The sequence below is a fragment of the Thermobia domestica genome, chromosome 6, assembly GCF_964235325.1.
Source record: "Thermobia domestica chromosome 6, izTheDome1.hap1.1, whole genome shotgun sequence".
Classification (NCBI taxonomy): domain Eukaryota; kingdom Metazoa; phylum Arthropoda; class Insecta; order Zygentoma; family Lepismatidae; genus Thermobia; species Thermobia domestica.
This window is the reverse complement of record NC_137459.1, coordinates 129,532,902-129,545,798: the sequence shown is the minus strand read 5'-3', so window position 1 is coordinate 129,545,798 and position 12,897 is coordinate 129,532,902. Positions and strand designations below refer to the sequence as shown.

General features: G+C 37.8%; 1 protein-coding gene across 1 annotated transcript in view; it reads left to right on the top strand.

Annotated features, from left to right (window-relative positions):
* Nucleotides 1-12,897, top strand: part of Gdi (GDP dissociation inhibitor) — a 106,049-nt gene that overhangs the window by 66,751 nt on the left and 26,401 nt on the right. The window contains exon 6 of the mRNA XM_081762086.1: nt 1,198-1,357. Coding sequence (XP_081618212.1) covers nt 1,198-1,357 — 160 coding nt within the window. The remainder of the gene's footprint in view (nt 1-1,197; nt 1,358-12,897) is intronic.

Genomic DNA, 12,897 nt, shown 5'->3' with positions numbered 1-12,897 from the left:
ACGCTTTGTTTTCCAGAAACAAGGCACTGCTAATACATAATATATATAATAATAAATTTTAATTATTTATTTAAACGAAAATTATAAATATTCTCAGTTCACTAATTACAACTTTAGAAGGCACTTGGAAAACCTGGAATTTGAAAATGGGATGGATAGATACCCTGATGTAATAGTGCTAAATCATGGAACATGTTGCTAGTTTAACTCATGTAAGGTGATTGTTGAAGCATTGAAGTTTGATAGGCACAAGTGAAGGTAGTATCTTCGATCCTTTTGTAATTTAACACTTAAAATTCATTTACAAGAAGTAGTAGCATGCTTCCTGTAGACCTAGACTTACACAGCTTGCATTTATTGCCATTTGGACTTGTAACACTTAGCGGATGAACTGTTTTTCCCAGCAGGCGAACTTTGGGAAAAACAGTCCAGAATTCGTAGGGAAGACTAGCTTAAGTTATTTTAAGTCATTTCTGAAAGCTACTCATCTTGCAATAAACATTGTAAATAGAAGGAAACTCCCGTGTCCGTCGTTTTTTTAGATGTTAATTCTACGAGAGGCAGGCAGAACCCACCGCTCACCCGGAATGTTAGTGGTAAGTGGATTGGCAAAAGGTAAAATTATATTTTAATCTGTAAGTAAATTTACAAAAAGGGAAGCAATTGAACAAGGTTATTAAGCCACTGGGAAGCCAAAACTAGTTTTCGTTTAATACTAGTGTAATCTGATATGCAGAATCATGTACTGAGTGACTAGAAAGTAGTCTACATCCTATCATAAAGTCTTTGTGTTAGAAACTTAGGTACGTAATTTTGTGTTACTCCTTTACAGTATTAAACTACAATTACATAGAGTGAATAGATGCTAAGTTACCTAATAATTGACTTACCGATCAGGGAATAGATCATGCAATTATCTCCCTGTTTTCGGTTTCTGAATACTGTTCACTGTTGGTCGTTGTCTGTGTGTGTGTGTGTGTGTGTGTGCATGTGTGCAATGTTAACTCTCTAAAAGAAGCAAAACCAAAAGGGAAATAATGTACCAAAGTGCGATTAAATTGCATTTTTACTGTTCAAGTATAATTTAGTTACGGAATAATAGTCATTAGAGGATTAGAGGAAAATTCTATTTCCTGACTTGCCCAGAACTTTTCCATGACTTCATTGTTCTGAAGGCCATTATTTATTTGTTTCCAGATTGAGTGCAATATATGGAGGAACTTACATGCTAGATAAACCAGTAGATGAGATTGTTCTTGAAAACGGAAAAGTGATGGGAGTTAGGTCTGGTGATGAAATAGCCAAATGTAAACAAGTATACTGTGATCCTTCTTATGTCCCTGAAAGAGTGAAGAAGGTATGTTCATATTTTTTCTTTGTTCTTAAATTTATAGCTCTTGTATAGAGAACGTTACACTAAATTCATTTATATCTTGAGGTCGATAGTTAGTTGTAAAGGTTTTCAGCGATTTTTTCAAAGGCATCCCTGTAAGTGCATAGGCATCCTGGCATTCGGTGTAATGTTGAAGTTCAGATCATACTGGGAGTAGAACAACTTGCATAGAAACATGTGTATGGTTGGGATCCCGCTTCAGATACTAATTCACGTCCTTCATGGCATAAGTACGTAAAACTCGCAGGTCACTTATTTCCAATTCATGTGCTAGAAGTAAGCAAGTTAAATCGAACAGCAGACATGCGTAACTCTTCTAAGCGCAATCTGCAATGTTAAATTCAAGAGCGACGAACCTGTCAAAGATGTTGCTCCGACAGGAAATGCCATTGCTGTATCATTTACATAGTGATTGCAACTGTGTGCACGTGATTTAAATTTACCCTTTGTTTATAGTTGTCTCACCGCGATCCTCGAGGACATGTATAACACATTAAATGTTCTTTCCTTAAATTCTTAATAAAATAGCATGTTCAGAGGTTTTGTAAAATTTGGGGATGGAATGAGTTGAGACCAGTCATATCTTGGGACAAAGTAGTTTAGATTCCCGCTCTATGTACTACTTTTTTCAACAGCATTATGTGGCGTCAGTTTTCCTAATTGATAATAGTTTCGAAGGATTACTTCAATATACTGTATTAGATTCGATTCGATTCGATTTAACGTCCCTTTCGACAGTAAGGCTGTAGGAAACGTGGACCTACAGGTTAACGTAGGATCGGAACCACGTGAGCTTCCGCCGGGAATCGAACCCGGGACACTGACGCCAAAGGCACGTACGATAACTGCTTAATACGTTGTATTCATTAAAATACGTGATGGGCTATGTGAAAATTTTGAATCTAGTTCACTCCTACTTTCCTTTTCAATTTCCTTATCATATTTAACCAAATTGATGTATGTGTTTTCCAATTAATTTTCCTTATGAGATGAACAGTCACAAGTGTGAAGTTTTCAGTTCAGTCCATTACAGAACTGACTTCGCTGTAACGTTTAAGTTACTAAAATAATTTTGCAAACTAATCAAAGTCACGAGTTTTGGAAAGGATTAAAATTTATTGTACAAAATTGAGAATATTAGATAACAATTTATCAAAACTGGCTTCTAGCTAAAGTTTTTCCTTAACTGTTATTGTAGTGTAAAGTAGCACGGATAGGGGTGTTCCAAGAACCGGTTTCGGTTCGGTACGGTTTGGGATCGGTTCGGTTTGGTTTGTAGAATGGTTCGGTTCGGTTTAAGAACTGTTGGGCCCTTTTTGAGGACCGTTTTCTTCGGTTTCAGTTCAATATTTGAAATCGACAGAAATAGTTTGCATTATTAGGAACCGTCCACCCAGGCATCATAATAAGGCTGAATGTTGTTTTCCGGTATAAATTTATTCAGAATAAAATTATTTCGATATTACTGAAACAATTGAGGGGCCGTACTTGTGTGTGGATACTTTTACTGATGCTTTGGATTTTGGAATAAAACTCTTAATATCAGTTGGAAGACAACTTTACGGCGTGGGCGGATTTAGGAGATACCGTGGTGATGGGGAAGGGTGGATGCTATTCCAGAAAAAGCTACGTTTAGAATGAAACATTAAACTCATCTTGAAATGACTAGGGGGCCATGATTTACGCCCTGTATGTGGAATATATCGTGGTGCAATATTATCAGGTAACCAAGAAAATTTGTGCTGTTTTTGAGAACAGTTACTTTCGTCGCGTTAGTGTGGTCATATTGATTCTGATGACGTTACACAGTATGGCACTAAATTCGTTGTACGAAAACAGAGGGGTGATTCCTAAGAAAAAAAAAAGTTCCAGTACACATAGGGAGAAAAGCGTGTCGTTTACATGTTATAGGCTGCCGAAAGCGTGGGAAAACAAATTTTAAGAGTTAAATATTGCACAAACTACTGATCGTAGACGTGATGCGGCATGATATCGACAAAGGATCCTAACCTGCTCTATCCAAATTTGCAGTTTTCAGATTTGTGCAATGGCGATACAGGGGATTCCCGAAAGGACGTTAGGGATTCCCTGACATTTTATGACATAAATTGAGTAGACAACAACATGTAAAGGACATTTCACTGCCTGGAATACTCATACACGCAGATAAAAGATGGCTGATGAAGTAAAAATTACTGTGTGTGATTGTATACCTCCTTAAAAAAGTACTAGTAAAGTCGTTGTATAAGAATTCACTGGAAACTTTTTATGTTGCTAGAATGTAAAAATACGTACGGCACAAGCCGATAGATAACCGAAAATAAATTAATTCCGATTGCTGATCTGCTCATATTAATTATATCGCAACGCTTTTGAGAACGCATCTACCTTTACAACTACAGTAATTGAACAAGAACTACAGACAAATTAAGAACGCGTAATAATAATAATAATAATAATAATAATAATAATAATAATAGTAATAACAATAATAATACACATAACTGTTTTAGCACATTCGTTTCGATCAGTAAATCATACAAATGCGACTACAGTACTTTTTTTTATCAATCAATGTTCTAAACTGACGAATGTGAAACAAAATATAACTTCCATTCACGGTATTTGTACGTACTGTAACAGGGGCCGATATTTCTGGTTCCAAATCTTATAACGGGATTGCATACAGAAGATAGTTGTAGGGAGCAAGGTACAGAGGGGAGTCTTTGTTTACATGGAAGGAGCATGGTTATCAGAACGGACACTGCAAAATATATTCAAAGTTTCGACCTGCCACTTCAATGCAAAGGTTACAGCGGCGGCAAAGGGACCGACGCTGCGAACGCGTTGAAACATTCCTAGCGTTTCCTGAATGCTCCACGCTGCAGCAGTTCGAGCAACCAAATCCTCCTCTTAATACTCCCCTCTTTCGCGTAGATTAGTTGTTTCGTATGGTCCCAGAAAAAGAAATCGAAGTGATTAAGGTCGGATGAGCGAGGTGGCCAAGATACCGGTCCTTTTCTGACGTTTATTTGTTCGGAAAGGATGCGTTGCGACAATTTCGCATCTTCACAGCAAATGTGCTGGAGCACCGTTGTGCATAAACCACACGTTTCGATGAACACCCAGTGGCACAGTCTCTAGTAGTTCAGACAGAATCTCTCTCAAAAATATCCGATACTCCCACCCGGTCAGGCATTGTGATAGTAGGTACGATCTGATGAGAATTATCAACGATTCATGCCCACACATTCACAGAACACCGTTCCTGATGAGCACGAGTTGAAATTCCATATGGGTTTGCCTCAGACCACAAATGTTGAGTGAGTGTTCATCACTCCATCATGGGAAAACATAGCTTTATTTGTGAAGAGAATAAGAGACATGAAGCGAGATGTATTAGTATGGTTCGCGTAGGCACTGGACGAACTCTCGCCTACGTGGATGGCGTGTAATGCATGCACCCTTTGGACATGGAAAAAGTAAATCTGATTTTCGTGAAGCATGTTCCAAACCTGCCAATGATGAGTGTTTTAGCAGCTACTACCAGTGTGTTGGTGGACGGTTTTCTGATCTCAAGCAGTAATTTCCTCCTCAAAAGCCACAGTCCATACGGTTCTGTTTCGTCCAGCATTGGAGCTGTGCGCTTCCAGCAATCCTGTTTCTTGTTATCTTTGATCTAACTGGAGAAAGTTGCGTGTTGTGGAATTCTAAGATTAGGAAACTGTTGTCTGTACAGCCGTTGTGCCACACGGCCATTACCGTCCGCTTTCCCGTATGCCAGATCAATGTCTGCCAATTCCTCACGTGTGTACTCCTCCATAATCACAGTCGTTGGCCGTATGGTGATGAAATAAAGCGAAATTAAAGTCGGAAATGGTAGATGTTTCCTCGCCATTATGTTCACTGTCTAGAATCGAAGAAAGCGAGATTGCAACTTAGTGAAACTGTTCTGTCAGAGAATGATATTTGTGCGTACCGATTAGCAAACGTACAAAACCTACATCGTGACAGAGAAGACCACACCCAGAGCCGTAACTACGAGTGGGGGGGGGGGGGGAGCTGGTAGCAAGAGGGCGCCGAACAAGCAATAAGAAAAAAAGAAGTGTTGAAAATGAGTAAACGATGTGGTGCCCCGTAAAAGTTTTGGCGCCCTATTAAATCAATATTGTCGGTTTGCAAAGAAATATTTGTTAAAATTTTTTTCGCTCGCTACTCTCGCAATCCAAACGTTTCAGTAAGACTCACAACAAGTTATTACTTACAGAAAGTTATTATATATTATTTATTGATAACGATGTGATATACAAGGTGCCGAGTATTGACTTACATTGTACGTAGGAGCGTTTTCAAAATCAGAAACCGTCAAAGTCTGAAATGTGTATTCGGCGTTTTGATGATGAGTCTGGTTAGTTAATCACTCTTTTCTTATAATAATAATCACGACGGTGAAAATGAAAGTATGAAAAATGAGAGAAATGAAGACACACATGCAAGCTGCTATTTGAGCGGGAATATTAAAAGGGAAGGTAAACAAGGGGAATAATAATATTTTCGAATTTGAAGCAGTTGTAGAATAGGGGATTATCAGGTCAGAACTTAACACAACGAATTTAATCTTTTTCAAAGATTAATCACTACCAGTGATTTTTACAGCATTGACATATGAAATGCTTCTAATTTGAAATAATTTATTGGGATCATTTCTCCATCAAATACTCGTATTGCCAGGATTTTTTTTGCGCATACGTGCTATCTAGTTCTGATATTTTTATCTATCTACATATATATATATATATATATATATATATATATATATATATATATATATATATATATATATATATATATATATATATATATATATATATATATATATATATATATATATATATATATATATATATATATACTGGAATGAGTACTTTCAGACTCATTGCTATTTTATTCTTTTATTATACACAAGTCTGCTAAATAGTCGTATATTACGAGTGAGGTAAAGATTAAATTCAGCTCCATTTGGACACCGACAGTTCTGAACGGTTCGGTTCGGTTTGGGATCAGTTCGGATCGGTTCGGTTTGCTTTCGGTTAACCGTTCCAAACCGGTTTAAGTGGCAAACCGAAACCGCGGTTTACGTTTTCAGGAACTATCCACCCCTAAGCACGGAATGTATATTGTATTGTACTTGAAAAGATATTAGATGTACTTCAATACAATGAAAACTCAAATTGTGATGTAAATTACGCCTTCTTTCTTGAAAAATAGATTGACGTGAAATGTTAGATTTAATAATTAATGGGATCCCAGAATCCCAGCAAATTCACGTGACGTGTGAATTAACCTACAGCAAAGAGGTAACGCTTACTAATCCAGCAACCACTTAACATAATTGAGTCCAGTTTTGCTTGTACCTGTACTTAAAAATGTAGCCACACTTTTAATAACAGTGAATGGAATAGTGATTTAAAATGAAGAACGTTTGAAGAACGAATGTTTAAAATGATAATAGTTATCCGAGGAATATTATTATTTAGCAAAATTTTAGAACCTAACATCACAGCTTTGACCCCCTTCCCTCGATGTTCACAACGCATTATCCCAAGCAGAAAACTAATTTTTAGCTTTTTCATTTAAAGTAAATTGCATTTAAAGCAGTCATAAGTAATTTCAGTAATCTTCTTATAGTTCTGTATTAAGTGGGAAAATAGATCGTATTAGCGCGAATATAGGCCGCACTGCTAAATTTACGAGAAAGTTCAATTAGATAGTACTTCGAGTTGCATCTTTCTCCTTCAGTTCCCGCATAACTAAGGCTGACTCTAGGGTTTCCGGCAGGATTTCAAAATCAGGGGGGTGTTCAAAAATTTAAGGGGGTGTTGGTGCTTGATTTTTAGAAAACTTATATTAATATTTTTATCTTTCTCGTATTATCCTAAAATTCTGCAATAACACAAGATGACAATTTCCCCTGCAATCCTAACTTCAACAAAGTAAAAAATGTTGACATTTGTTCCTTTATTTATTTTAATTTTGCGTGAATACCCATTACGATCAAGGTAAATTATAGTATTAACGAATTGATTCACTTGACTGATGTTGAATTAAATCCGACGTGGTTTTCTTGATGAGTGTATGCATTAACAAATAAACGTCGGGTGTTCTAAATTTATCACTTCTCTCGTCGTTCTTAGATTTCTATTTGCTCTGCCTATAATGAAAGTTTTTTCACTACTGAGATCAGTCAGTAGATCGGTTAGGTTAGATGAATTCGGTCTGATATCTGAAGTGTTAATACAACAATGATATACTAGAACATTTATTGCTAATTGCAGATATTGTACCTTTATCGCAGTATTGTAGATAACTTAGTTCGTTTAAATTTATAGCCAATGTAATTTTGTAGTTTGTAATTTACCAATGTAACTCATATATTCACTAAAGTATTAATAGTCTTGATGACTACCGTATGCATATTATGACAAATTTTCCTCTGAACCGTCATTAGGCTTTACATTTTCACACATCGTAACACCACTTTATAATCTATACATGCAAACAGAACACGGAAAAGCATTTATGTTAATTTTAGTCCACTGCTCACGATGCACGAGACATTGCGATAACTCGGGCGTGTGAAAGTACAGATAAGAAACTGCAAAAGCAATGTCACTGGCGTCACTCTGGTCACTTGAAAATCTGGTCAGCTAGTATCTCCATAAATGATTAAAGAAAGCACTTAATCCAGTTCCAAATAACTGCAGAATATATACTGTGCATAATAATAAGTCAGGGAGAAACACTGAAAAGATTCGTAGCTCACTGAAATGTTCTCACCAAAAAGCAGTGTTTTAAATATATATATGAAAAAACAATGAGACTTCTTTGTCCAGTTGCGTGGGAAGGAAGCAATTCCCACCGAAGAAAGAACTTATTTGCGTCGCAGAACAAAGTATAAATCGAAAATAATAATCACTGTCTTTACGAAATATACAGAGCGTCCACAAAAAATGCTTCTATAACCTGGTGGCGGTTATAAAGATGACCTTCTTCGTGATAGTGACTCTGAGCAGCATTCTGAATTGTCTAGCAAGGGTGAAGAATCAGACGGTAGTGATGCTGAGATGGTGGGAAGTGATCCTACCTGATTTTGGTGGGTACAAACAAGCTGACGCAGTTTTGAGATTATTTTTTTTTCCTCAAGAACAGCTACTGTATATATTATATACTGTGTAACAAAGATATGCATTCCTGTTAATAAAAGTATTGTGTACAAGTGTTTTCTCTGCCAGTGTAAGGTATTACCGATACCCAATGAAGGTGGCACTTTTTGCGAACAAGGTAAATTTTTCCTGCTGTTTTCTTCTTAAGTTTTTGATTGTTTACAAAAGTAACTGCAGTAAGTTGTAATGGTATTAATTTCAACCCACAAGATAAGTCTACATGTCATTTTGAAAGTGATGATTTATGATCTGAGGAAAAAACTCTATAGGCCGCACTGTAATTTTTCACGCCAAAATGTAGGAAAAAGTGTCCTATATTTGCGCAAATATGGTAATTTCAGACACTTATTCTGGGTTTAATTATGTAATTCTGACAATCTTTGAGGAAAAATAAATAAAAGGAGAAAAATGGGAACTTTGTGACAGACTTGAATGCGTGCTAATTGTCGAAATGAATGATACTTAATTTTCATACATACGAATGATTATGCTATTGATTTCTATTTGTTAAACACAAGCGCAGTTATGTACCTGACCACTATTTAACTGTGAAGTACATTTCAGTGTAACAAAACCACAAAGGTTTAACGTATTCTTATCCAAAGTCATTTTGAGCACAAATGTCAACTTGTCCAATAGTCAATTTAGGTGCATCAGTGGCAGATTGTTTTCTGACGTTACTTTGTCACTGATACACCATATAAGCTTACCTTCTAAATTAAAGGTCTGTTAAAATTGCTCAGCTTTCATCCTTTGATAAGCTCTTTGTCTTCACTTATCAACGTTTTCTGGATTTCAAGCGTAAAGTCGGTCTTTTAAGGAACCTTAGAGCCAGTAATTACACTGTTGGTTCAGGAGTTTTGAAGGTTATTTTTGTATCTGTGCTCTGTAGTACAGTAGGCCGTACAGCTTCCGAGAGCATGGAAATAATAGCAGTTTGATGCAAGATGGTGTATGTACTGTGTTTGAACATTTGTAAATAATCCAACTTTTAGTGTTGGAATGTATAATGCTTAGGATGTGATGCTTTAGTGTTTTTTTTTTTTTTTGTTTTTTTTAATTTCAACACTTCCAATGTACCCGTAAAAATGTAATAAAGAAATAGTGCCCATGTTTTTTTTAAATATTCAATTAGAACTGGACAATCTACATGAAATTTGCAATCGATCAGTGAAAACGTTATCTTTCTAGAGCCTGTAGTTTACGAGATCTCATTGTCGAAAGGATTGCCCACAAACATATAAATGTAGTTTAAAAGAGCTCCAAAGATGGCAGCACAATTCATTTGCATTTATTTCGGAGAAGGCTTACTAAAGGCAAAGGCCTTTGAACAATAATTTAAAAGGATAAACTTTGTGAAAAATATTTCTTTAAGTAATTTATTTAAAGTATACTCTTTTAAAAATATTTGTTATTGTTATAAACGTGAAATCACAAATAACCGTAAATCAAAGGTTTGAAAGCTAAGGTTATAGGTTAGAGCTCGGGTTTCAGAACAGACTCCTTCAACACATCGAGAACGCCCAGCTTCTACCAGACCACCAATTTGGATTCCGTGGAGGCCACAGCGCCGAGCAACAACTCGTTCGTGTGGTTGAACTACTAACGGACAGATTTAACGAAGAAGGCCACACCTTGGGAGTATTCCTGGACGTGGAGAAAGCCTTCGACAAGGTGTGGCACGACGGACTGATCCACAAATTACATGTGCAGCACTTCCCACACTACTAGATACGGTTCCTCATCTCGTATCTCAGAGACCGGAAGTTCCGAGTTTACCACGCAGGAACCATCACCACTCTACGCGCCATCCACGCAGGGGTCCCACAAGGCTCCTGCATCTCCCCCATCCTTTACGCCCTATACACAGCTGACATACCCACCACCCCAACCACAACCCTGGCTACCTTCGCAGACGACACGGCTATCTTTGCAAGTCATGGGAACATCAGATATGCCTCCACCTATCTTCGAAGACATCTAGAACAACTAGACCGTTGGACAGAGAAGTGGAAGATCAAAATCAATCCAACGAAGTCAGTCGTAGTAGATTTCACCAGGTACCGCACCCGGCAGCAACTCCAGTTCCAATTAGCCGGTTCACCTCTAACGGAAGCCGATGAAGCGAAGTACCTAGGAGTCCAACTAGACAGGAAACTGCTCTTCGACACCCATGTAGCAACAACAACTAAGGAAGCGTCGCAAAGGCTCCAAGCCCTCCTTCCCATCCTCCTCTCCCCATCCCTCACACACAAAACCCGACGACACGTATACGAAATGAGCATACGCCACATTCTCCTATACGCTCACCCTGCGTGGGAACACACATCCAAAAGCCGATTGAACACTCAACAAGTTGTACAAAACAGAGCAGCCAGGGCCATCACTGGGCACTCAAAGGACACGAGACTGGATCAAATCCATGAAGACCTCGATCTTCCATTTGTTCAGGAAGTCAGGGAAAGACGTTCAGCCAACTTCTGGAGAAAAATCAGGAACTCCCCACACCCGCACATAGCAGCCATAGGAACGAAACTCCCAAGAAGAAACTTCTACAAGATGCCAGGACCACCACACTGAACCCACTCAACTCACGACTGCACAGAGGGGCCCTGCGACAGTTGCAAGCCCAACCCAAGTTAATTAACAGTTCAACAAATCCGAGAATTCCACAACACTGAATGAAGGCAAGGGCTTCGGCCCGAAACTTCCCCCAGAGGCCACACGGCCTGCCAAGAAAAGACTAAGACTAAGCTCATAATTGGTACTGTAGCATTTTAATAGATAGATTACTTCTTCTTGCTACTTATTTCAGAAACTCTTTTTGCCTATTTTAGTATTAAAATCACGTACTATAATTAGACGATCGTATTTTGAGATCTTCGGACATGTGTTCTCAAAGTTTGTATAAAACTCTTCTTTCATTACTTTGTTTTTTCTGTTGGCGCGTGTATTGATACCGTCATGTTCCTGAATTGGCTTTTTACTCTGCATATACTGTAGTCTGTGGGTTGATGTTCTATTAGACTGTTCCTTATTTTCGTGTTTATGATGAAGCCTGTTCCTTTTTGTCTATTCGTCCTGATCCTCTCCACATCATTTCTTGAATTGCTAGTATATCAATTCTGCACTTCTTCATTTCATCTTATTATTTCCATCATTTTTCCTGCTTGTAGCATTGTTCTTACATCCCACGTCGCGATTACGAAGTCTTTACTCCTTTTGTTGCTTGTGGTAGAGCGTTCACCTCTGGTGCTAGGGGTCCCGGTTTTGATCCGAGCCCCCACCAAGTGAACTTAGTGGTGGACAAACACCGTGTGCGTGGGTTTTCTCGGGGTTCTCCCCAGGGTGTCTACTGACCTGGAAAACCTTGAAAACCTGGAATTAGCCTGGAATTTACTTTTGGACCTGGAAAACCTGGAAATAGCCTGGAATTGGGCGAGGAACCTGGAAGTTTTAAAATTGTTTTTAAAATATTGTTTTTGGGATTGGTATGGAATAAGTATATTTTTGTAAAATGCAAGAAAGTTAAAAGCATAAGTTAAAAGCCAATAGTAACTTAATCAGTGGAGGCGTAATTGAGAAAGACAAGACAGACGTGAGCAGAGTGCAGGCGGTGAAGGTTTTTGTAAAGTATGTTGAGGGTACAAGAAGAGACCGAATAAGATTTTATTTCTTTGGCATGGTCGTTGTGAATAACAGTGACTACAAAAAGAGCTAAATTAGTCCCCGATGATGAGAGTAAGGTAATTGAAAAAGTAAAATTTTATGATCTATTAAGTTTGTCTTGGGGATACTGGCATACAATCCAGAAGCTTTCTCTGTAGTTGCTGCTTATTTACATAGTATGAATCAAGCTTATTTGCTGCTTTGTGAAGACATTGGTTTACATGTTTCTGTAGCAAGAGTAGTAGACAGGTCTGGAACAACATTCCGCTTATACTCCTGTGCTGAAGCTTTTTAACAGGAGTCCAAGCCCGCAGATGTCGCAGTGAACACCATTCCCGATGGCCGAAAGGTGTATCACCGGAAAAAAGTAAAATTGCCCACATCTTAACGGAATCACTTTTTGGATTTAGGTTAACATTTTACTAGTTTTGCAATAAATCCTGTTACACAGAAACAATTAACATTTTATTTTTCAACCATTAAAATGGGGAAAAGTAAAACTAAATTCCAGGACTCGTGGAAAGGCCAGTGGAAACGGGTTATTAGGTCCAACGATCTATTTAAAGCAGGTTGTAAACTCTGCAGAACTGATTTTGACATTTCAAATATGGG